Source organism: Ruditapes philippinarum, unplaced genomic scaffold (assembly GCF_026571515.1).
Source record: "Ruditapes philippinarum isolate M1 unplaced genomic scaffold, ASM2657151v2 ctg823_1_1_1_1, whole genome shotgun sequence".
NCBI lineage: Eukaryota > Metazoa > Mollusca > Bivalvia > Venerida > Veneridae > Ruditapes > Ruditapes philippinarum.
Window position 1 is genome coordinate 174,783 of NW_026853081.1, and position 24,887 is coordinate 199,669.

The 24,887-nt window shown below is 30.9% G+C and overlaps 3 protein-coding genes across 3 annotated transcripts; 1 reads left to right on the top strand and 2 right to left on the bottom strand.

The window, feature by feature from the left end:
- Nucleotides 1-356: 356 nt before the first annotated feature.
- Nucleotides 357-5,166, bottom strand: LOC132733392 (dynein light chain Tctex-type 5-like). The gene is made up of 2 exons (XM_060720043.1): nt 4,951-5,166; nt 357-1,462 (listed from the first exon to the last, which is right to left on the bottom strand). Exon 2 carries the CDS (start codon nt 1,215-1,217, stop codon nt 729-731), a length of 489 nt encoding a protein of 162 aa, XP_060576026.1. The 5' UTR covers nt 1,218-1,462; nt 4,951-5,166; the 3' UTR covers nt 357-728.
- A 3,191-nt stretch (nt 5,167-8,357) lies between these two features.
- LOC132733399 (uncharacterized) lies at nt 8,358-14,149 on the bottom strand. The gene is made up of 7 exons (XM_060720055.1): nt 13,963-14,149; nt 13,011-13,172; nt 12,030-12,206; nt 11,342-11,683; nt 10,547-10,801; nt 9,856-9,953; nt 8,358-9,530 (listed from the first exon to the last, which is right to left on the bottom strand). The coding sequence occupies exons 1-7, from the start codon at nt 14,033-14,035 to the stop codon at nt 9,255-9,257; spliced, it is 1,383 nt and encodes a 460-aa protein (XP_060576038.1). The 5' UTR covers nt 14,036-14,149; the 3' UTR covers nt 8,358-9,254.
- Nucleotides 14,150-17,938: 3,789 nt separating this feature from the next.
- Nucleotides 17,939-22,531, top strand: LOC132733263 (uncharacterized). Its single transcript, XM_060719870.1, has 6 exons — nt 17,939-18,055; nt 18,636-19,001; nt 19,397-19,735; nt 19,950-20,135; nt 20,954-21,062; nt 21,397-22,531. The coding sequence occupies exons 1-6, from the start codon at nt 18,025-18,027 to the stop codon at nt 22,160-22,162; spliced, it is 1,797 nt and encodes a 598-aa protein (XP_060575853.1). The 5' UTR covers nt 17,939-18,024; the 3' UTR covers nt 22,163-22,531.
- The last annotated feature ends 2,356 nt before the right edge of the window (nt 22,532-24,887 follow it).

Sequence of the window (24,887 nt, forward strand, 5' to 3'; positions counted from 1 at the left end):
TAGAAGAATGTTATTGAAAAGCGTTTGGAGGCCGCATACTGCCCCCCTGCACCGCTTTTAGGGCAATAAGACATGTATCCAAGATTTAAATGCCATTTAACATCACATATATATGCAAATAATACGTAGACCGTATAAATTAACAATTGTATATGTAGAAGTGAACTATGATTTGCTATGGAAAATAAAACTTTTTTCAAATAAAACCTAACAAAGAATATTTCATGAAAAATTCATGGTATGGTATGCAATTTGAATCATCATAATAGTTAACCACTATTGACTGACAGTTTGCGGAAGTGTGGTCGTGCTATTTCTGGCTGACATCTCCATATTGGGTAATATACAGGAAAACATTATCGATTTATCACCATTTATATCATTTTTATTTCTCTATTTAAGTATTGTAATACAGATGGTTTTCAAGAATGGAAATCTAAGTAACAGACAGTTGTTAAAACTATCCCTTAACCGTTGTTTATTTTTTCATTGTATAATAGTTAGAACTTACTCCACCGTCTTTGTAATTATTTAACAGGCATAATTATATTTTTTCTAGATTAAAAAAAAAGTAAATACATAAATAACAAAAATTATTGTCCCCGAAATCACTCTTTATCACTAACAATTCATCGTCTGCTGCAATGAATGTCATATGGCTTTCATATATATCACATACACATTAAATACACATTCAAATATTAAAATATTAATCACTAAAACCTATGTTATTCATAGTATACACCAAAACACACGGCTAGAGCAAACAGTGATTTGTTTGAGAACGTGGTAGATGCGTAGTTGTCCGTGTCGTCCAGCCAGAGAAATCTACTTCCGGCCGTGATATCTTGCTCCCTGTTCTCACCGATGATCACGTGTACCACCAGCTTGTAACGTGTCCATTTGAACTCTTTGACCTTACTCTTTATGGTATCCGCTAACATCTTACTCATACGCTGACCAAGTGTCTTTTCATATTCAACATCAGTTAAATATTCAGTCAGTGTCTCTTTCATTACTCTTTCTACTTTTCCAGGTCTGAATTTCTTCTCGTCGTCTGGCGTAAGTTTATACGTGTTTTCTATTTGTCTAGGACATGCCATCTCAGTGTCTGATACGTTAGATTTAGCTTCCCATGTCCGTTCTCTTGTAGAACCTTCCCGAATTGGGGTCTTAGTCATCACTCTAAGAATTCCTGGCTTCCTTACCCTACTCATGTTGTCTTTTTCTGAGAGAAATATATTTACACACACAATAAATCCAGTGGTCAACACAATTTCACGTTTTGTTTTTGAAAAAGTTTTGAAATCAATCTAATTCCAAACACATAAAAGTCATCCGAATTTTGTAAAGCCCGCATCCGTTAAAATCCGGTTACTTGTTCACTGATTCCTTTAGATTGATGAATGTCGTTTGGCTTTATCACCACGACCCGACTCTAGTGCTGTACAAAATTCATTTCCTGGAATCAAAATTGAAAAAAAATCCAATCATTTATGAATGAAATAAAATTATGAATATTAGAGTGTCTGGTGTGTAACTGGTTTTTAATCTACTGACCCACTGACCAAAGCCATGTCACTATAACCACTCACGAAACGCTCCAGTATTTTTTATTATTATCCAATAATCCATTTTTACTATTGCACTGTTTAACAAACTCTTATTTCCAGTGCCTTATAACTATTAATCATATAATCTGGGCTTTACTTCTTATCTCGTTATTCAACATGACGACCTTTTCATCGTTTCCATTTCTGCGAGAAGATCGATTAGAACGTAGGTGAAAAATCAATCAGTTATTGTTCAGATGTTGGATTATCCAATTAATATATAGCACCAGGCTTTTGATGCTATAAATATCAAGGATTGATATTGTTCGCCTTTTTTATTTCTATAAAAGCTCTGTTATTTTAGTTTGACACTCGTGATTATGTCCTTGTTTGTGATATAAAAAAGATGCAAAAGTTAGATAACAAGGCTTTTTAAAGTGATTTAATTGCCCCCACGCGTATGTTGTGAATACTATACATTAGAAAACATTTTAATTAAGCTGAAAAAACGTGGGTGTGTGTGAAAGGTACATAACAGAAAAAAGACCGAGCGATATTCTGATTGACAAGTTAACAATTCATCATCATCATCATCATCGTCGTCGTCGTGGTGGTCGTCGTCGTCGTCATCGTCGTCGTCATCATCATCATTATCATCATCATCATCATCATCAAGGTCCCTCTCTATAACCACTTGCATATTATTCTGGAATTTATAGATGAGTGCAATTGACTGGCCGCTGACCGTACACAGCAAGTGTATGTCAGACTGTCGGCAAGACATTTAAAATCCCAAAGTATTACGACATTGCAGGAAACAAAATCATACACTTTAAAGTAATCTCCTTATAGAGGTGTTCTTAAACTTACAGATTAAAAGGTCATTAAACGCCAATAATCCAAAACTCCGGATGATTATTGTGTTACGAACTTGCCCTGTTATAATTCTTGGTCCGACACTGTAAGTTTAAGGACTTTTAATTAAGTTTAAGTAATTTTAATTAGGCGTTTAACTGCGGAAGTATTTAATTCGATAGCACAGAAAACAAAGTATATAAATTATGTAAAATATATAAATGAAAATATGTTAAAATTGAGTCTTTTCATGAGAACAGACGAACAGTTTTAAATGTCACACGCCCCCATGCACCGACTTCAGCAATATCTAATTTCCAACACGAAATGCATAACGTCTGGCCGGCTTCATGGAAGTTTGGACTGGTTTAGCTTTATACTGGTGTCAAATATTGGCCTTGAGGTTATTAATCTTTTTCTTCAGTTCAGTCTCAAATCTCAGGATTTTCATTGGTCTGTGTACATTCTGTGGCAGTTTCTGACCAATCAGATACCCGAGATCTGAGTTTGAGCTAGATAATTTCTTTATAACCTTTGAAACAGGGTATCCTTATTCATGGTATTCAAAAAGTAAAGTTCAACTATGCACGGGTACACGGTAGTTTGTATTCTCTAGTATCACAAGTATTTGTAATTGCTCTAACTCGATCAAATATAAATAGATAACACATTGAGAAGTGTTTAAACAGTTACATATTGTATCAATGTTATTAAAGCTTATAGATAAACCGTATATCTAATGGGGTTCATCTGCTTGACAAATTCAACTCACAGTGTTAAAGGTTCATGTGAAATTTCCGACCTTTACCTTTCAGACCTGTAGATGCGCCCTAGACAATATACTTAAATTAAGAAAAGGTAGGGTCATATACAGAAAAAAAACTTCACCATATGAAGAAGAAGAAGAATCCCTTGCTCTTTCAATGTTAGGGAATTTATAATTGTTAAATATTTATTTATACATGAAAAAGTGGCAGAGAAAACACAGCCCATTTTTCAAATAGAGAAAAACAGAATCCCTAAAAAAAGCCCAACACGGCAATATTGTAAATGTTCCTGGCTCGGTTTGATTGAGCCTGTTCATATGAGGACGGTACTGGAAAGTGCAAGTTACCGTCCACGCCCCCCCAGCACCGGCTTAAGCAGAAATCAAAATTTAACCCTCATAAACGGACGAGCCCATCTTCCAATTTTGACAAACAGAGCCGACCATAATTAGACCACATAGATCTTGGTCTGCACTAGCCTCATGAGTATTCACTAGCAGGCAAAAGATAAATGAACATCTTAACACAATATTTCAGTACACATTCTTCCATAGACATGCTTTTATAGATATAATATACTTTCATTTTCCACTATTTGCAAATAACTACAGCTGCTTGAAGATGTCAATATTTCATGCCCACATTCTCCAGGTGGGGCTTTGATTATTTGAAATTCATAATAAATCATTAAACGCACTTAAAATGAGTTACGATAAAACAAGGTGTTTGAATAAACAATTTACAACTGCGTTCACGCAATTAGTTTGCAGTTTTTAGGTAGAGAACATATTGCATGTTATTGTACAATATTTCATAAATGATTAATTCATGACATGTATTAAACCATGCAAACTATCACACGCGACGTTTTTGTTATTGAATTTAGCCATTAGAAATTATAAAGAAACATAAGAAGAATTAATATTAAAACATCGCTATTATGACACGCATTTTACATCGCTTTTATGACACACATTTTTACATCGCTATTATGACACACATTTTTACATCGCTATTATGACACACATTTTTACATCGCAATTATGACACACATTTTTACATCGCTATTATGACACACATTTTTACATCGCTATTATGACACACATTTTTACATCGCAATTATGACACACATTTTTACATCGCTATTATGACACACATTTTTACATCGCTATTATGACACGCATTTTACATCGCTTTTATGACACACTTTTTAAAAAAAATAAACACATGCGGAATGTATTTTTATATTTGTGATCAAAATATTGCGATGAGCTGAAATGGAAAACATAAGAGCTATATGTTTCATTTTTAGACTAAATAAAAGACATAATATTTTTATCATTAATTGCTCTGTTCTGTTTTGATATCAACATCAATGTTTTTACCTATTTTAAAATATATGAATTACTTTTTTAAACTAATTTCATATTAAACTTGTAATACATGGAGTTTTGTCTCTTTGTTTTGTGTCGAATCTATAAATTATAGTAATATTAATTAAAAGAAAATATAGAGATTAAATAATATTTCAAATTATTATAAAACGTTGTTTTGTTATATTTACTAAAGATGGTTAACCAAAAGAAGTATTATTTAGTGTTGTGAAATGAATGAATTCCAATTAATGATATGAGCGAAGTTAATTCTCTTTAAAAAGAACAACAATACTTAATTTGTCTAAAATTCTTATCTTAAAACAAGCACACAACTTGCAGATATTTAAAAGAGGCAGCTGAGTCGGACTTGTTTTTAAATTGAAGGTTAAAACTACTTACAAGAAATAATCCTACTCTCTTCTTTTGTAAAACTTAATGAAATGACAATATTCGAGTTAATGCAAATTTAAACTTAACATTTGAAATCAGAACTTTTACTCTTTATGTTCGAACAAACCGTATATAATCTCATTTGTTTTGTTTTCTTCCATGAGATATGGTGTAACTAAGAGACAATACGTTCAAACTTGTGTGCAATCAATGCAAATACTAAATCCTTTCATATCAAACAAAGCGGCGAAAAAACAGAGATTATTTCGTCCTCAATTGACAATACATAAGTACACAATTGCTGATAAGCGGGCTTTGGTACAATGAATTAAAGCAGGGGAATCCTTTAACTCATAAATTTGAACTTTCATAGCATTAAGATTATTTTGTTAAAAGGACTGCATTTTGCTTAGTTTATATCTAAATTTTGATTAATTTTTTTTCTTTGGTTTAAACAATTTATTTTTTTATACCAGTACGTTGGTCTGCTCATCGCTCTATATCTATTTGCTTATCGCAAGGATAAAATTTATCGCAAGAATAAACAATCATTTAAACAATATTAGGACGATGTTCGTATCGTATACACGTGGTTATTTTATTACATATCTGCACAAAATTTGATTAAGATTATAGCCCGACTACTTGAACTTAAATTGAAAATAATTTTAACATATATTACGTTGATTCGACATTATTCATTATGAAATTTGTACGTGTGGATTTTAGAAGAAAAAGGGCCCTCTATACGTTATAAGCTTGGAATCATTGTGAAAACTGTATTTATGGTATTAGTACTGCTTAACAAGATAGTTTGAATTACTTGTTTGTAAAATTCTTCTTATTTACATGTATATGTGAATAAATACTTACTTGTATGTAAATAACAACTTAATTACATGTATGTAAACAACTACTTACTTCTATGTAAAGTATAACTTACTTATATGTAAGTATCTACTTAATTATATGTAATTAACTATTAACTTATGTGTAAATACCTACTTACTAATATGCTTTACCTACTTACTTATAGGTAATTTTATACTTACTTATATGTAATTAACTACACGTACTTAGTTATATGTAAAAACTACTTACTTATAAGTAAATTACTACTTATACCTACTTATATGTGACTACCTTCTAACGTAAATAAGTAGATAATAACTAAAAATTACAAGTTATCTTCTTTAAAATTTAGTTTGACTTTTTAGACTATTCTTTTGACATATCTCCTTTAAGAGTAAAAGTAAAAATGTCGAATACAATAACATTTAAAACAATTAAATTTTTAAGGTGAAATCCAATATTCCATACCGGTGTACACTCACTTTACTTCCATTGAACGATTACTATTTTTGCTTCACTTTTCAATATTACTATCCAATATTGTTTGCTGTTTTGCTCTTTCAATAAAGAAAATTGATGTATTTCAATTGGTCGAAGATTACAACAAATTTTATGCTATATTGTTCTAGCATAAAAGGCAGTAACCCTCACAAAAAGTAAAAAAAGTTCTTTTTTGTAATACAATTATTCAAAGTGTTTTTATGACACATAGTTATTTTAATACGCATTTGGATTGTTAGGGTGAGTAATAATTCGTTTGTTAAGTAAGTGTTTCAAAAAAATAGAATATACAAATATTGCATTTGTGTTTCAATGTTAATGTTGAAATATTTAGTCAGGTTTTAAAGCGGTAGTTATTGACTAAATTTTGTAAATAATTAAAATTATATATCCCCTTCACTAAGGTCATAAAACTTAAAACGTAATATTTGAAATTCTTACATAGAACGCCTGGCATACTTTAAACGGCGATGTTAAAATTGACAGGAAATACTCTCAAATAGAAATTAAAAAATAAATCTTTGTGCGCTTATTAGCTTGATGTTAGTAGATAGCGTTAAAAACGCTTTTCATTTTTGGTCATTTTTGCAAAAAAAAAAAAAAAAATGGGGAAAAATGGCGCAATCGATTAATCTGTCATTTTGCACACAAGTTATTGGTCCATACCGTTATCAGATGCTACACAAATCTTGAAAACAATGCTTCCACTCATGTTTTATAAAAGAAAACTTCAATGCATTCTAATAGCTCTATCGTGTTTATATGCTTAGAAAATTACTTTAGCATACTGTGCAATCATTACAATAGAATCTATTCGATATTTTATGTAAAATATATTTTCTTCACTATTTCTCGATGTTAAAAAAGTATGTATGCTTATCGTAAATTATTTTTTGTTCACTATCGGTTAAATTGACAACAAAATCATAACTCTTAACCTGTTAGAAGCGAAAGTTATCGGCCTTTGCCACCAGAATAGAGGCATACAGGCATAGACCATGCTCACTTTACTGTTGGTAGCTCATTTTTGTACGTTGTTACTAATTCTATTTTGATATTGGACTCCCCTAGACTTTAAAATCAAGGCTAGGCAAATGCATTTCACAAATTCAGAAGGTTAACGATTGAATTGATTAGCTTTTATGTGATATTTTCCTAAAACATAGATATATTCCATGTAAAAGCGCATCGGATTCTATAGCGAAGATCTAATGTTTTGCGATGATTACCTACGTACAACGCGTTTCATCTAAAAGTGTTCACGTCGTTCATATCTATCTGATAAACCTTACATATTTTATGTCAATCTGAAAACTCAAAATCGTTCCTGCCTTATTTGATGAAATATATTTACATGAATTTACTTCATTGTTTTTAATTCTGACCTTATTTGCTGATAAATACGTTGTCAATTCAGTTTTGCATACATGTTATGCATGCATCATATTTTATCGTATTTCAATAAACCGTCGAATGCTTTGTTTTAACTGTTTAGTTTTATCCTCAAAATTATTTAAAGAACTTCGATTTATTTTTTTCATTAGTCATCATTTTTTTACAAGACAAATTACATAAACTTTGAAGTTTACTTGACCGTATTTGTCTTATCAAAGGGATTCTAAATGGATCACAGTACGGATTGTCTGCAATCATTCATTAAGAAATGCAATTTATTTCTTTAATATCCTCTCCTCAAAGGTCTTTTGTAATTTAAGTACACCTTTATTAGACTGTGTCTTAAGCATAATGTCAATAGCAAACATTATCTTGATATTAGCTTAAGAAGTGCTTAGCTGCAAATGCATTATTGACAATTCGGTAATCACCCGTTATCAACCGACATTCATTGAAAAATCCAAATATGTTTAGGAAGAGATTTAACAGTGTTATTTTCTGCAATTTCAAACCGGTTCATCTGACCTATATAATTCAATGTCTGAGTCAACATCTAATAAGGTGAGAGGTAGTACCCACTCCAAAAATCCAAAAAGGGCTATATAAAACACTGTGCCTTGCCTACAGCTCTTAGAAAAAAGTATTTTGATTGGTTAAGATAGAGAGCGTTTTGTTTGATCTCTGTTTTATTGTCATAAAATTATCTTAAAGCTACCATATAGAGCATTCAGTTGATTACATGATTTTAAGTTGTTTTCATGCAAATGATACAATAACAACAACACAACGAAGTCAACAATAGCAATAGCAACAACGGCGTTGACGACGACAAAGAAGCAACATCGTCAAAACAAATAAATGAACAACAACAACAACAATACAATAACACAAGGAACACTTTTGCTTCAGTAGACAGCTATTTGTCTCAAATATGAAAACATCTGGAAAAAGTGATCCCTCGGAAGCATTAAAATCAGCAAAATTACATGAAAATTGCAGACTCAGTTTGATTGAGTCTGTACATGAGATATAATGAAAAACTGCAACATCTCTCACGCCCCATCTCCGTACTATCGGTTTCAGCGGTTCTCAATTTCTGAACATTTAAAAGTGCTGGAATCAATGACCCCGAAGTACCAGAAAAATATAACAACACTGAAGTGAAGAACGGGCCATAGGAGAATTTTATAAGAATTTGTGATCCGTTTCAAATCCTTTTCTTTGAATATACGTTTTGATTTGTGCAATTATTGAACATGCTTTTTGTATGTATTCAATATATAAATATGTTTAAACTAAAATGTTATGATAAAATACTATCTAATGAGAATTCAATTTCATCTAATGGATGAATGATGAGCATGTGTGTAAATAAATTAAATGATTGCTCATTCAATTTTAATAGTAACTGATGCACCCGGATTACATTTTATACCAGAAAATATTGTCCTGTCTCTATATACATTGAGCTAGTCTTTTTACTCAGCCTGATTACAATTCTTTTCCATATTATATTTGTCAGTGGTTTAACATTGTACATAGATCTCTTTTTCCGTAAATCACAATTAACTATTTACTTTCTTAACTTTAGGTACAGAAACAGTTTGGTCTTGTATCCGACTGGATGTTCTTTTATCCATGACATATTTGTCCATTTCATAATCAGACGCTTTCCTTCCTTTGACACCTCTTTGATTTAGTTCTATTTCTGTTGATGTTCTACGATTCTCTTTAGCATTACCTTGAGAAGTTGTAGATACCCTAGATGGTATTTGACCCCTTGATACGCTGTTATTCCCGCGTGTGGTATTCATTATCAGAGATGGGTCAATTTCAATTTCCTACAACGATAAAAATTATAACGGTGGAAAATTAACATAAATTTTGAATTACAGCTTAGAAGTTTGTTAAAAATAAAACTGTCTAAATCTGGAGAAGTTAAATTACGTAATTCATTCTTCAAACATTTTAGTCATCTGTATTTGTATGACAACAGTGTATAAAGAAGTTCATTCCGACGAAGCAACAACATATAAAACTAAGAAAATAGAAAAACCAAAAGAAGAAAAAAAACTTTCTGAATATAACTATTACTTAAGATTTCATGATCGGTTTATTAGAAATATTTTAAGTATGTGCAGTACCAAAAAAAGCTTAAATCATTACCGTCACATTATTACGTCTCTTGACAGCGATTACACACACAATAACGAGTATTAGTAAAAGACCACCGCCTCCCCCTGCTAGGGCATATACCACGGTCTCTAAAAAAGTATGGAAAATATGATTATTGTATGCGACTGATGCTTCAAAACAATTTGAACATAAACATGTAATTATTCATTTCATCTTCATCACTAAAATTATGTCATATGAAAACATCAATATTTTTAGATATTTACAAAAGTATTTTTAAATTGCTTTACTTGATTAAATTTAACTCTAATAATAACCATTTTTAAACTAAGCACTGTAAAATATAATTCTTGATTAAAATCTAAAAGGGTTGAGTGCAGTTCTTGCGTTTAAATTTTGCACAATATTGAAGAAATTGAAAAGGCATTTTTGAAAACTTCAAAATCAAAAGTGTAACATAATGACGTGTAGGTAAGCTTAGAACCTACAGAATTGATAAACTATCAACCTGCTGAAATCGGAAGTGATTAGCCTTTGTCACCTGTATAGAACACATCCGTGCAGTTTGACAAAGATTCTATTTGTAGCTCAATTTTGTATTTTCAATCACTTAAACTTTGAATGGACAGTTCAAAATTAAAAGCAGATTCCATAACAAAACTCATCATGAGTTCAGTACAAAAATCTGATCTGAAAATAACTTGAAGAACAATAACTATACTTGGCATTGGTCCAGTTTGATGTTCTGCGTTGTTCATCTTTTGTGTTGATGTGGCCGACGAACTTTGATGAACACCATTTGATGGTTTTGATGTATTTGTAGCAATTGACGGTGAAGGGGTAAGGGAATTAGTAGTAGAAGAAGAACTACTCGTGGTTGTTGACTTTGTGGTAGTAGTAGTAGTTGTTGTTGTTGTAGTTGTTGGATCCCAAATTGGATAGCAGTTAACTGTTACATTTGACAAATGACTGGCGGCTTCAGATTGTAGAAACAAACAAAAATATCAATAAGAAATAACAATAAAAATTCTTTGTTTGACAAGAAATAAAATCACTCGTATAGTGAGTATTTAAGAAACATTATACATCTATCTCTAGCCTCGTCTCTCGAGTTCTCATTATTGTTTGTAAGTTACTATTTTGTACTTAATAATTACATGTATTCTTTTTTAATAATTTTTCTATCATTTCAAAACCAACTATTTGATATTAAAATCATCGGAAAATATATCTGAAAGAGTAACCCTTTTAACCATAAAAATGTAATATATAATTGATCATGGACAGATATTGAGTCTTATGATCATTTGTCTCTCACCGCTGATTTAGACCAAATTGTTTTTTTTTTAAACAATGAGCTTTCATATTCAAAACAATGTATATAGTCTTTATCTATGATAATAAATTATTATGTAACTATAAACCATGAAATGCATTTTACGCTTTTTCAAAACCTTACGTGCTCAAGAAACAAAACTATTTGATTCTTAACATAATCCGATTTACAGATATGTACCTTGAAAGCCAACCCAGAAGAGTCCAATTGAATTTATTTGTCCTTTCCACACCATTGTTAGATTCTGATTAGAAGAATTGTATTGTCCACTTCGGAAAGAGTCGCAGACGGAAACTAACACAGAACCTTGTTCTTGTTCAATTGTCAAGTTTTGTTGATTACCAGTACAGTTTAATCGGTAGTCGTAAATTGTAATTGAAATAACCGGTGCCGGGCTGGTAATTTTACATTCACAGTGATGCGTGCCATCAACGGAACGGATAGCCGGATAGCCATTGTTGTAGACAGATAGTTTCTGACCGGTTTTTGTAGACGCACTACATATGTCTGATATACTTGATGCTTCAATAATATGAAACAGTCTTAAAATGTTTAACGTTTTCAATACATATTTATATGCGTATTAAAAAGTCGCCAAGCGATTTCGGACATTAACTTATTTTGTACAGAGTTCATAAGTCAATCAAAAGTATATTACAATGGTATTAACATGATTAGATTTAATGAATTGTTATGTTGCATTTTTGCCTCCGATATTTTAATTTTTTGAAAAAATATCGATGTAATTGCTTTACGTATGTTAAGATTATTTAGATATTTTCATACATTTGACTGTGTTTGTTTATATGGGGTTTATATTTTAGCGACTCGACAAAACAATTAAACGCAAGGAAATATGAAGTCATACATTTTAGACATTCGAAATTAAATGCCATATAATCCGGTATATCGCCAAAACCTTTGCAATCATGAGACTTGTCAACCGCCGGAAATTGTACAGCATTCATGGCAACTTGTGCTGACCCCTTTTCAAGCATTAAACCCGTTTGGATATCGGACATTCTCTCTTCACAACCTTCCGTTTCTGCAAATTATTTGATTCAAAATACGATATTTACATATCAATCAATATGTTAAGTCTGTTTCTTAAATATAAATCAAAATATTCTGGAAGAGGTATTTGAATGCATAACATTTCTTACACCCGCTAGCACCGACTTCAGCAGCACATTTTAATCTCGATGATCATAACAAACCAGAGAAATTATATAACAAGATATTCAACATTTCATTTTGGCGTTTGTGCAATGTAATATATATGCCATGACTTTATATATCAGTTTTAAGATAAATTGACATAGTTGTATCTTCAAAATCTATAATACAGTATGACCCACTTACAGGATTGCATAATCGATTAAATATCTGATGTAAAATGAAAACATTGAAACTCGTAAATAACAAACGTAGCCCGATTATAGTTAGAAGATAAAAACAATTTAAAATATTTCAAAAATGTATAAAAAGTGTTAATAATTGTCGCATTAATAATTCATTTACATTGGTTAAACACTGAAAAATAAATTTAGTCCAATCTGCAGTACTGAATAAGTTATAAATACATTAACAAGAGAATGTTTAGAGAACCTGATATTTTTTCGAATGTTAGGAACCAAAATTTTAACATTAACTCTCTCCCTCCCAACTTTCAAATGTGAAGAACAAAGTTGAATAACTTGTCATACAGTAATACGGTATTTGCAGGGGTTACCTGTTCTATGTTCAAAATGCCACTAGTATTGATAGTTTGATATCAGAGGCCAATGCAGTAGCTATGTACGCAGGATTTTGTAATAATATCCATGGTTAATACAGACAGCAAACATACCTTGTGTTTCCGAACAGTTGGTCGACATGTTCAAGTACCCGAACATAATATTGTGGAGGCCGATCACAATAGGATCATCGCCTGCATCTTGGACACATTTTACATTTTTAAAATTGTGCATTCCTTCATTACAAACAACTTTTCTCAGAACACCCTGGTCATCTATAATGAGATGCAAATACTTTATTATCAAAGAGTTATCCATCACAACAATAACTACAAGGATGAAAAACGTATTATGATTTTATTCGGCTGCTTTTGACATTGATATATTAACAATATTGTCTCATATACATGTATATTTCAAATGTTATGCAGCCGGATAAAATATTATGACATGTGTACTTTATACATGTTTGTTAAAACATAAAAAGATTCATAATTTAGAGAAAAATCAACACCTTTTTATCAGATGCACGTGCAATATAAACACTTATTCGAGAAAATTAGTTAAATAGTGAACTGTTGTCTGCAACTAAACAAATAGAAACTTAATCTACCTAAGTTTCTGCATGCACGGTTTATTGAAGTCAAAAAACGAAATGTTGAAACATTTGAACGTGTACACATACGATTATGAAATGAAACATGTAATCATGTATTATCTGTTATTTTAGTTGGTTAGATATTTATCCATGTCGACAATGTAAACGGTCTTATGGAGACCCTTTCCAGCTTAATTGTTGAATGAAGACCAAAGTTGTCCCTCAGTGCATTATTTCATGCACTAATGATGCTATATATAGACACATATTTTGGTGTTATTCTTTCTACTTTGCAATTGATATTGATTTGCTTGTTACTTTTGATTTCAAACCGACACCGTAAAGGTCATACGATGACTTTCCAACTTTACTGGTGGAGGAAGAACTCAGGTGCCTTTCGAGCTGCAGCTGTTATTAAACAGTTGATACTATTGACAAGTATTTTAAATATTGAAAACCCTACTTACTATCATAGTATCCACTAGCGTATGTACAAATCGCACACAGGACCGAGAAAACAGAGATAACTTTAACCAACATTTCATAATAATGTTAAACATTCAATTAAGGTCCAATTATGAAACACGGAAGTGTGTTCAATTGACAATGTACATTAAAATGATAAAACTTATCCATGTGTTTACAATTGCTGGGTAATAGGCAAATTCAGCGCAATGTTGATAAGATGATAATTTTGTTATCACATGTGTTAATGACACATATATTTATTCGTAACATAAAAGGTCATACCTCAACTGTTTTCAAGTGAATTGCTCGCTTCTAGATTGACAAAGAAAACATCAGTAGAAAACACAACGAATCTGACTGACTTTTTGTACAGTGCACCCTAATCTAAGTACTATGGAACCATTTAGATAACTATTGGCATGATTTCTACAGCGGATCTACTTGAAATTCAGCATAAGTAGAAAGAGGAGGAGGAGAAGAAGAAGGAAAAGAAGAAGAAAAAGAAGAGGAAGAAGAAGAAGACGACGACGAAGAAGAAGAAGAAGAAGAAGGAAGAAAGAAAGAAAGAAATGAAGAAGAAAATTAATTTCATTTCTACTTTGTACATGGAACGAGCCTCGTTGTTACTATTCATAATATAATAAAATTAACAATGTCATACTGATAAAGAGCTAATATGTAAATTAGTATGTTATTAGTATGTTATTAGTTTTTGTGGCCAGTCGTATTTTTATATCAACTAATGAATACAGCCAAAGCATATAGGTTTTTTTACTCGAGTCTTTGTCAAAGGTGAACAATTTAGTCCTGGTGTTCTATCTGTTCAAGGAAATGTTAAATGATCTCTCATTGAAATATAGAATGGCAATTATGATGTACAAATGAGGATAAGCAATGTTTACGGAATGCACAATTCCCAGTTCGCATGACCACTGAATTTGGAAACATTTTTCTAGAGTAAAAAAAGACGAATCATAGCTCAAACAGTTATTAGAAATTAATGCATATATCAAATTCCATATACAAAATGATTAAATAGTTGTTTTTTTGTACTAATTTATCAGAATTTCATATATCTTGGCATAGTTATTGTTATAACTTGATTTTGCAACTCTGTTAATGAGGAAAATCATATATGTTAGTTTATTAAGGAGGCACCATGATAACACCATGATGACACCATGTCAACATGATAACAGCAAATGGCTATAAAGATTTAACATTATCCAAATAGTCGTGTTATTTGTTAATGCTTTCTCTTGTCAGTAAATGTGAGTCTTCGCAAAGGATTTTCATGAACCACAAATGCTGTTTTATAGCTATTTGTTACCTGTTGTTGAAAATGACATGAAAAGTATAACTCACATTCAGGGGCATATAACTCAACAAGTTGAATGATGACCACCATTTCTTTCCATGTGTTTCAATTATGATTTTCCTTAAAGACGTTTTCGGAAGTATTGTTCTTTTAACAAAAGCAAATAAGGAAAATTAAGATCTAAGGCAGAAAATTTTCTTAAACATTCCAAGGTAAATGCTCCTTATTTATCTTTGTAAAATTTACACTTCTTTAATATGTGTTTTGCCAATTGAAATATTTATTTAAAAGTTTTATTATTAATTTGTTGGAAATTGTAAGCAAATAATATCACGGGACAAACCAATTATGAAACAAATCAGAGATGCATTAATCATACATATGGCAATAGAAAGAACGTTTCAAGGCAAAAAGCATTTACTAGTACTTGACGTACTTTTAAACTCGTACATTTCATTGAGTTTATTTACCTTCTCTCAATACCAAAGGGAGATTAAGCTTATGAAGTCACTTTGTTAATGATAGCTTGTTATCTCGAATTCAACTGCAAAACGAATAAAATTATTTGTCTCTGATACTTTTTACGTTTATTCTGTTGATAATAGACAATCTGATAGTTATTCTTATCTTCAGTATTCTGGGAAATATTTTTTAGTCTTTTAGTAATTATTTTAAATATATGTTTTGATCATAATCTACTGATAATTTCTTACTCATTTTCATAATTTTCATAATTTGTACTTTACTGGTTGGCTTATAAGCCATTTTCCTTTCGTTAATCCAATGGGTGACCTTTTTAAAATTTACTTTCCTTACGCGTCTGTTTTTTTGTCGATTTAATACAAGATGATTGTTTCCTTGTTGAAGAACGGAATGTACAAGTGTTCAAAACTTCCGTGTTTTCTTGTTTCGGAAGAACACACCCAATGTATCTATAGTAACTAAAGGTGTTTATAAGGATAATTGTTGTTTACGGTTTATTACTTGAAGAAAATTTGAAATGAACTTTAATTACATTATTGACATACAGATAAACAGTGTTTGTGAACGCAAAAAATTAACAGAGAAGTCAATTTCAATGACGGCCAAAATACGACTGTCCGTATAATTGTGATAAACCTTACAAATTTAACAATAAGAGATTTATGTTTAAAATTAAGCTTTGTACTAGATTGGTTTTAATTATTTTCTATAATATATGATAAGTTACTTAAATTTAATGGTCTATACGTTATTAGCTTATTTTTTAATCAGCTAAGAAGTAAATGTCATATTGCTGTCTTTGGGTAAATCAATGGTAATATGTTTTTGACAAGTTAATGCAGGATTTTTTTTCTTAAAGTGACAACTAAACATTTCATTTTTTTTTTGTATAATGTGAACATTGTTTCAAAAGAATGAAAAACTATTCTATATTTTAAATACAATTTTAGCTAAAGTCTTAAATTGTACAGAATTAAACATATAATTCCTTTGATATATTACCTTTCTGAAAAACAGTAGAATAAACACAATATATTGGCCTATTCAAGAATTAAAATTTATTGTATTTTGGAATATTATCAAAAGAAAGCTATGTATTGCATGTAAAATAATGAAATACGATATATTTAATGTAATTATAATGTTGCTAATTTCCTTAATATATTTTATTTGTCTGATTGTAAAATGCGATCCAACTAGACTTGGCACACTAACCCATATGTTACTTTCTTCATTTGCGACTATTTTGTACTTGGTCTGAAAAAATTAATGAATAGCAGAAACATATACGAAGCCATGTAAAACGAAAAACATGTGTTACCTTTTTTTAATAAATATATAGAGGATATTCAAGTTTTGTCTATAAATACATAATTTATTTTCATCGAGCGATATGAAAATAAATAGTTCATGAGTGGCGGTAGCCACGAGTGAAATATGATAATTTTCATGCCACAAGATGAAAATAAATCATGTATTTATAGAAAAAAAATTGAATTTTCTGTTTATTTTATATATTTTTCTCTTTTTAGACATCACAATTTGACAGTCTTTTCCTTAAAATTTTCTATACTGGCAGAAGTTAAGAGAAAGTAGTCCGGCAAGACACCAGTGGAAATACGGAAAATATGTTTCACTGCAGTGAAAAATAGATTTTTACAGTGAAAATACGGAAAATAAAAATACACATTTTATTTTATCAATATTTTTCAATATTTCATTTATAAGTATATAATATATTATTATTATTTTTATTGGCGCGATGCATTGAAGTCAATATAGACTATTATAATTATGGAGCCACCACTTTTTTGGCCTTTTATTCTCACACATTTTTCTTTAATCACATAAACCAACGTTTCATAATATAATGATAACATAAATTTACAATAATAATAATTTAATGCTCTTACAATTTAAAGTGCATTTAGATTTAAATAATCATTTTGCAAAAGATGCCGTTAAATAAAAAAATGAAAGGTACGCCAAATATCACTTGTATTTTTATAATGCTCATGCTGACATAAATACTTTTGATAAATTTCAACAACGTGATAGCTCTACAATCTCTATACATTTCCATGTCTCACAACCATTTACGTTATTTATTGCACCAATGAATCATTGTGTCGGTGACTTTTTTATTTCTTCTTTATTAACATTTACGACCGTTAAGCGGAACGAAATAGATAACACTGTGTAAACACCATAACACTGTAATTGCATAAAGGATGACAAGGTTATTGAAGTAGGACTCACAATGTTTTTAATGATCTGGTTTGTTTATCTAGGTAAGTGTAGAAGTAATTTTCACAGTACTTTTTTTTAATTATTACTCATCTAACAATAAAATGTTTTTAACGAATACATATTTAGAAGTACAATTTCGCCTTATCAGTGATATGAAAGTGCCACATTGTACCCGAAATACTTGGATAGTTATTAGTTGATATTCATCTTAAAATTGAGGAAGTTAATTTTCTCTTTTTCCAGTTACACAAAGTAAAGCATATTGTATAATCTCAGTAGTCATTTGAACTCGAAACATTAAATCAAGTACATGCATACCAAATTGTTTTGTTGCTAGGTTTACATGATGTCATTTTTATTTGTCATTCAAATACAAAAACCTTGCGAAATATCTACAAGGTCGCAATAATTATTTGTTACATTACCGAGGCCACCTGGAAGGAATGCACTCGGTAGATTCATAGAAATGTTAATTTGTTTAGTTTATTTATTCTGGCATGTTATACTATTGAATATACCTTTCAATACAAGTTGTTGATTTTTTTACTTACAATTCTATGCGAAAATATTATTACGGCATTGAAAATGTTAAATTTAATTTCATAAACTACTTTTTCACAGGTTCCGTGAATTCTTTTCCCGATAACTCATCAATACTATGCTTCCTTCATGAAAACTTTAAAAGCAGTCCTTGTAATGATGAATCTGAATCATTGTCATGTTCCGAAGATCAACAAATTAGAATAAAAGAGATTCAGATCTCCAAAAGAACAACTGGAAACACTGGAATTTGTAATGGCTGCAACCTACAAGCAAATCAAGGTCACTGGGATACAGTTGATGGAATTGTATATTTTGAAACGTTACTTTATCAGGCTTGCTCAAGAAAGAGCCAATGCAACTTCTCTCAAGATGATATAGTACAAAGCAACGAGACTACTAAATATTTATGGAGAGCCAACATAATGTATGAGTGTGTAGAAAAAGGTGAGCATTGAGATTTTATTGCCAAATTGTACATATGTTTGCATAATAGTAGCATTAATTACATATGATAATTGACGACATTAAAATAATTTAATTAAATATATCACTACATCGTTAAATGCAACTAAATTATGCGATTAAAAATGTTATGATGCTGCTTAAGTCTATAATAATTTGTAAATAAATTATGTCTACCCATTTTGGAAAGCTGGTCAATATCCACATGTTTACATGTTAGAATGACATAACAATTCAATTATTCAAGTTGGCCGTGGAAGACTCAAAAACACACAAAACACGTCAATCCCCACAACTTCCGAAGATCTTGCAAATCATTCTGACATAGCTGACAAATTGCATGATAGGTTTTATATATTTTATCATATTGTCTTCAGATTTGTTCAAAGATTTATGTTCACCATGGAGACAAGAAACAGACTCCGTACATATTTCATTGAATACAACTGGTAACGCTACAAGAAATTGTTCATGTAGCATTATGGGGAACTCAGAAAATGCCAGTATAGAAGTTGTTGACTACAGGCCATATATTAATGATATTGAATGTGCCGGACATTCGGTTGAAATCGATTGTATAGACTTGTTTGAATGTACTGAGAATGGCACAACCTTTTCTGTATACAACAAAAATATTACAGTTGACAACAATGTGACCGACATAACATTTCTATTTGGTGATTATTTGCCTAAAATGATATGGATTCATGTAAAAGGTAAACATTAAACATCTTTTTCTACATGTTTAAAACATTTGAATTATATGATTTGATCTTAGTGAAAACAAAAAAAAAACATTATATAATTTAAACATTGTATATTGCATATTCAACAGATAACAATGCTTATATGAAAATCACTTAAATTTTTTCTATAACCCTTATAATTGATTGATAAATGTATGTGTTTCAATATTTCTATCGCGCATAGGCAATAATTTGACAGTCAAGTGTAATGATTCGGAATACAGGCCGGTGCACCTATGTAGCATGTCAACAGTGGATACCACATCGACAACGACGTTATCAACCGTACCAGAAACAGAAACAGTTCCAAAGATGACAACTACGGAAGAGTCAAATACTACAACGACCTTTCCCCCATTTAATAACGAGGGTATGTGCATTATAAACAAATAGTCCTTGTACCTTAAAAACTTTATGGTCTTATAAGACACAATCCGATGCTCAAATGAAGACTTATCAATATGATAAGTTATAAAAAGCATATCTTATAAAGATATGACCGGATATAACAGTTCATGTTAATATAGGAAGGTTATAAAAAAGTGTTGTTTTGGTAAAGTCATGACAAAAAAGATGCATTTTTTTTAAAACTTATTTATAAAACTTTTTGTATAAATGTAACACATTTTCAGATGTCTGTATATTGTGTTGGTAGGAAACTTATATTCTGGTACATAGTTTCACTGAATTGTGCTTAACTGCATTAGTTTCAATGTACATACAGGATCTTTAAAAGAAAATAAACATGTCGTTTTTATTTATCTGGAGTTATGTATATGATTCCTCATTTGTTATTATGTATACCATGTCAGCTATTCATCATTTTTAGACTATAAAATATTTTCTTTGTTCGCTTTTTTTACATTCATATTAAAATTGAAGAGGGGGCATTCCTAGCCGAGTGGTAACGGTTGTTGACCTCAGACCACTTGTTCCTCACCGCTGTCCTATCAGGGACATAGAATTCGTTCATGTGAGGAACTATTTGGAAGGGGCAAATGAGGTCATCCTCTTTTAAAGTTTGTATGTCGTCATCTAAATTTCATTGTGACTTATAACTCATTAACAACAACAATAATAATAGTAATAAAATGAGGACCAGAGAAAAGATATTGAAATATTATTTTTGATCATTAAATTCACATACATGCCAAAATCTGATAATTAATAATTTGTTTTGACTTTAAGGTAGCACAGACAGAAGTATTTTCAGCCTTCCCGTAATAGCCGGAGGGTCAGCAGGGTTGTTGGCTTTGATTGTTATCATTACTATCATTATTTGCATCCTTTGCAGAAGGTAAATGCATAGCATATATTTGATACCTTATTTGATATAATGTTTAAATACATGTCAACATATCATTGCAAAAAAACCCCCATCGATTCTATGTAAGAGAACAAAACCTAAAATCGGATATATTACGTTTGCTTAAACATAAACACTCTCCCTACAGATAACATTTCGAGTACTTCATCATTCTGTTATAGAACTGGTGACATTCGGCTTCTTTAAAACAAATCAACAAATCTCTTCGTACATTGTACATGTATACATCAGGTTTACAAATTATGGCATTAATAGCTAGACTAATGTCAAATAATAGTTACTTAAAATGACACTTGTCTTACAGGAAGTCAAATACCAAAGATAATGGCAAGGAGAACATGTACGCAGTATATCACGCTGAATCAAACACGGCGAATATATCGACTAGAACAGATAGTGCCACGAAGGAAGGTTATAAAACCGAAAATAACATAGTACATATCACAATGAAGGATACATTAAACTCAAACTATGAAGAAGTAGGGAAGAATATAGAAGAAGCAGATGCTGATGGTGGTGGTGACGACACTGTTTATGCAGAGCCAGCAGATGTTGTTGATAACATTAATGCAGAAACAGATACAGGTATGCAGATGTCAAATAAAGCTCAGAATAAAACCGAGAGTGTTAATTACACGGAACCGTACGATAAAGCTCTTGTTATTGATAATAAAAGCCAAAATGACTATGCCAAAGTCATAAAATGTGGACGGAAGAAAGAAGCGTACGACACGTGCACCGGAATCGACAAATATTCACACATCCAGATTGGAAAGACTAAGCAGGTACCAAAAACTGAGGACAACTATTCTCATATACAAATAGCCGGGAATAAAAATGAAAGCTCGTGTTCAGGAAATTATTCCCATACCAAAGTGAGACCAAGGGATGAATGTAAACCTCAGGAATGTTCTGACATGTACAGTCATGTTGAAATCAACACCACAAAACAACAAGACCTAGCTGATACGGGAAATAAATCAGTAGAAGTGGATAACAATAGTACAAGCTTAGAAGAAGTGGAAGAAGAAGAAGAATATGACCATTTGAACAATTTTTCTCATCACTGAATTATGTTAATTATATTATTATTAAAGGGTTAATATGAATGAAAATTGTATGGGTTTTAATTCCCATCATCATTGTAGTCGTCAAAGGGTGGTTTTGTAGCTTTATTAGGGGAGAACGACCTCAGGTGCCACATCGTGCTTTATTTCAGGCACGAACGGACGCCTGAGTAGAGTAGAACCACTGACGTTTCGTAAAGCTAGATGGACAGCTTCTTTACATGATGGAGTCCAAAGTTCCTGGTAGAATTCGAACCCATAGTGGGGAGGGTCAATTTGTTTTAAGTCAGTAAAGTTTACCACTCGGCCAAACACAAACCCGTTATTTTTATTCGATAGAATCTGAAATTATTAGTTATAGTTCGTAGTCCAATACGGGGTTTCTATGGTCCACGTCAACACTCATTTCCAAGCATATTACTTTAAAGGGTAACTTATGAAATATTCTATAAAATTTATCAACAGTAAAGTTATATTGTTTCCATAATCTTATGCTGTTTCTTGAAGAATTTGTAAAATAAAATCTCTGTTATTTAACATGCATTAATATTGTCTGAATACAGAATAAGATGTTTCGGAGGAAAATATTATGCTGCTATTGAAAGTAGGTTTTAGCTAACATATGAGTCATTCCCTTTTAAGGCAATATACGACAATACTATATTTCATACAAGTATTATGGAAGTATTATTCTACAAAATGAAAATAATAATTTTGCAGTAGATAGCTTAATATACACTTAAATTATTTGGATGAATAGTTCTTAACTAGTATATCCGTTTCTATCAGTAAATCACGCGCACATTTTGTTGATATCCGTTGTTTAACCTAATTTGATATATCGCCGTGTATATTGCATTAAAACATTTAAACACTTTCTAAGTTATATATAACAGGCTCTTATTAAAACAGTCTAATGATTAAGGGTACTGTCATTAATAGCATCTTAAAAATTGTAAATGCATGGTATTCTTCATAATGGACATACATTTGTGTAGCACATAGGATATCATAGGTCTTAATTTGTAAAGCTTTGTCATAATGAAGATCATATGTGGATTAACTACAAAACATCTGCTTAAAAATAAACTATTCTTTATACAATGATAATGCAAAATATATGTATTTCCATTATAATAGGTAACGAATTGTTTTAATAACAATCAGTCCACTTGACGATATTTTTTTGGTCATATTTAGCATTGAGGGAACATTCCTGCTTTAACACAGTGCATTTGTATTATTTTAAGACATTTGACAGAAAGCCTACTCTCTGTAATATTAGTAGGTAGTGGTAACAGTATGTTAAGAACGAAATTGCAATAATTCGTCTGACCTTGTCAATGATTAAAGCAACATATTGAATTTGAATTTCATTTAGAATAATATACACGGCTTTGTGTGTTTGTATGTTTTTGCAATAAGGAAGTGCTATATAATTTACCTGAAATCTAAAGCTGTCATTGTAGGTGGTTTAGCAAGATAAAAAAGTAGTATGCGTATATTGTATAAACGAATATTAAATTGTAATATTTTGAAACAAATGTGAAAGTTATTTCGTCAAATAAGCCACTTGAACCAAGTCATAAGTGACAATGATACAGCGCTTATAACTTTACACAGACTCGATCATCTGTTGATACAAATCCTACCTGCAAGAACACATCAAAAGCTATCTTTAGGAATATAAGATAGTACTTAAGTTTACTTTGTTACTTTGTTTACAAACTAGAGAAAACAAGAAATGTCCAGTCCAGTGATACAGTTCCATAGGTTTCTTAATTCAAAAAGGAAGTGTCTATCACATACGTTCCTTAAATTGCATTTGATCATGTACTGACAGTATCCCTTCCATGGGCTAAATAAAATTTGAATTTCTAATTTGAATTATAATTTATGTCAAGTTTTTAATTGTTTATTACAATATTATTATTTATGTTTTTACAGATATCACGTACGCCAACGTTACCTGCCAATTTGTAAATCACTTCATACTTTATTTACAATCTCAGTAATTTATTGTTTATAAATGTGACTTTCATAAGTCAGGTTTGTACGCGGAACGAAAAAGATCACATTTGGTAAAAAATATATAAATTAAATAACATATATGATGACAATTTTGTTTCAGTAGGATTTAAAATGTTTTTAATTATTTGGATTATTTATCTAGGTAAGTATAGAAATAACTTTGATAGTACTAATGATCTGTGCTACTCTTCAACGTTATAAAATTCAAAATATTAAATTTTTAAGTGAACAAATAATGTTGTATCACGTTAAGATATATTGCTCGGTATTTTCAAACTTAACATCGCGAAAGATTAATATGTACAATAAGATGATTAGATAATAATGAAGTCGAAAATTATCAGACGCATTTCTTTTCACAATTAGTTTCTTCCATATATTTGTGATTAACCAACCTACATTTTATCAATTTATGTGCCAAATCGATTTTTTATCATTCAAAGGTAGATTATATATAAGCATTATATATAAGAGTATTATTTTGCAGGTTCCGTTAGTGCCTTTCCTAATAACTCGTCAACAGTTTGCTTCCTTCACAATAAAACTCAAAGTTATATTTGTGACCAACATTCTATGCAGTTGTCTTGTTCTGGTGAACACGTGATTAGAATAAATAACATTCAAGTAGTGACAATGTCGACTGGACATTTGTTGTGCAGCAAATGCGAAACAGACTATACAGCAGGGGGATGGGATA

Coding starts and splice junctions, on each gene's coding strand:
- LOC132733392 (XM_060720043.1), bottom strand. CDS start 1,217: ATGAGTAGGGTAAGGAAGCCAGGAATTCTTAGAGTGATGACTAAGACC.
- LOC132733263 (XM_060719870.1), top strand. CDS start 18,025: ATGTTTTTAATGATCTGGTTTGTTTATCTAG. Junction 20,136..20,953: donor TCCCCCATTTAATAACGAGG/GTATGTGCATTA, acceptor TTTGACTTTAAG/GTAGCACAGACAGAAGTATT. Junction 21,063..21,396: donor ATTTGCATCCTTTGCAGAAG/GTAAATGCATAG, acceptor CTTGTCTTACAG/GAAGTCAAATACCAAAGATA.
- LOC132733399 (XM_060720055.1), bottom strand. CDS start 14,035: ATGTTGGTTAAAGTTATCTCTGTTTTCTCGGTCCTGTGTGCGATTTGT. Junction 11,684..12,029: donor TAATTTCGAATGTCTAAAAT/GTATGACTTCAT, acceptor ATATTATTGAAG/CATCAAGTATATCAGACATA. Junction 10,802..11,341: donor CTTCTGGGTTGGCTTTCAAG/GTACATATCTGT, acceptor TACAATCTGAAG/CCGCCAGTCATTTGTCAAAT.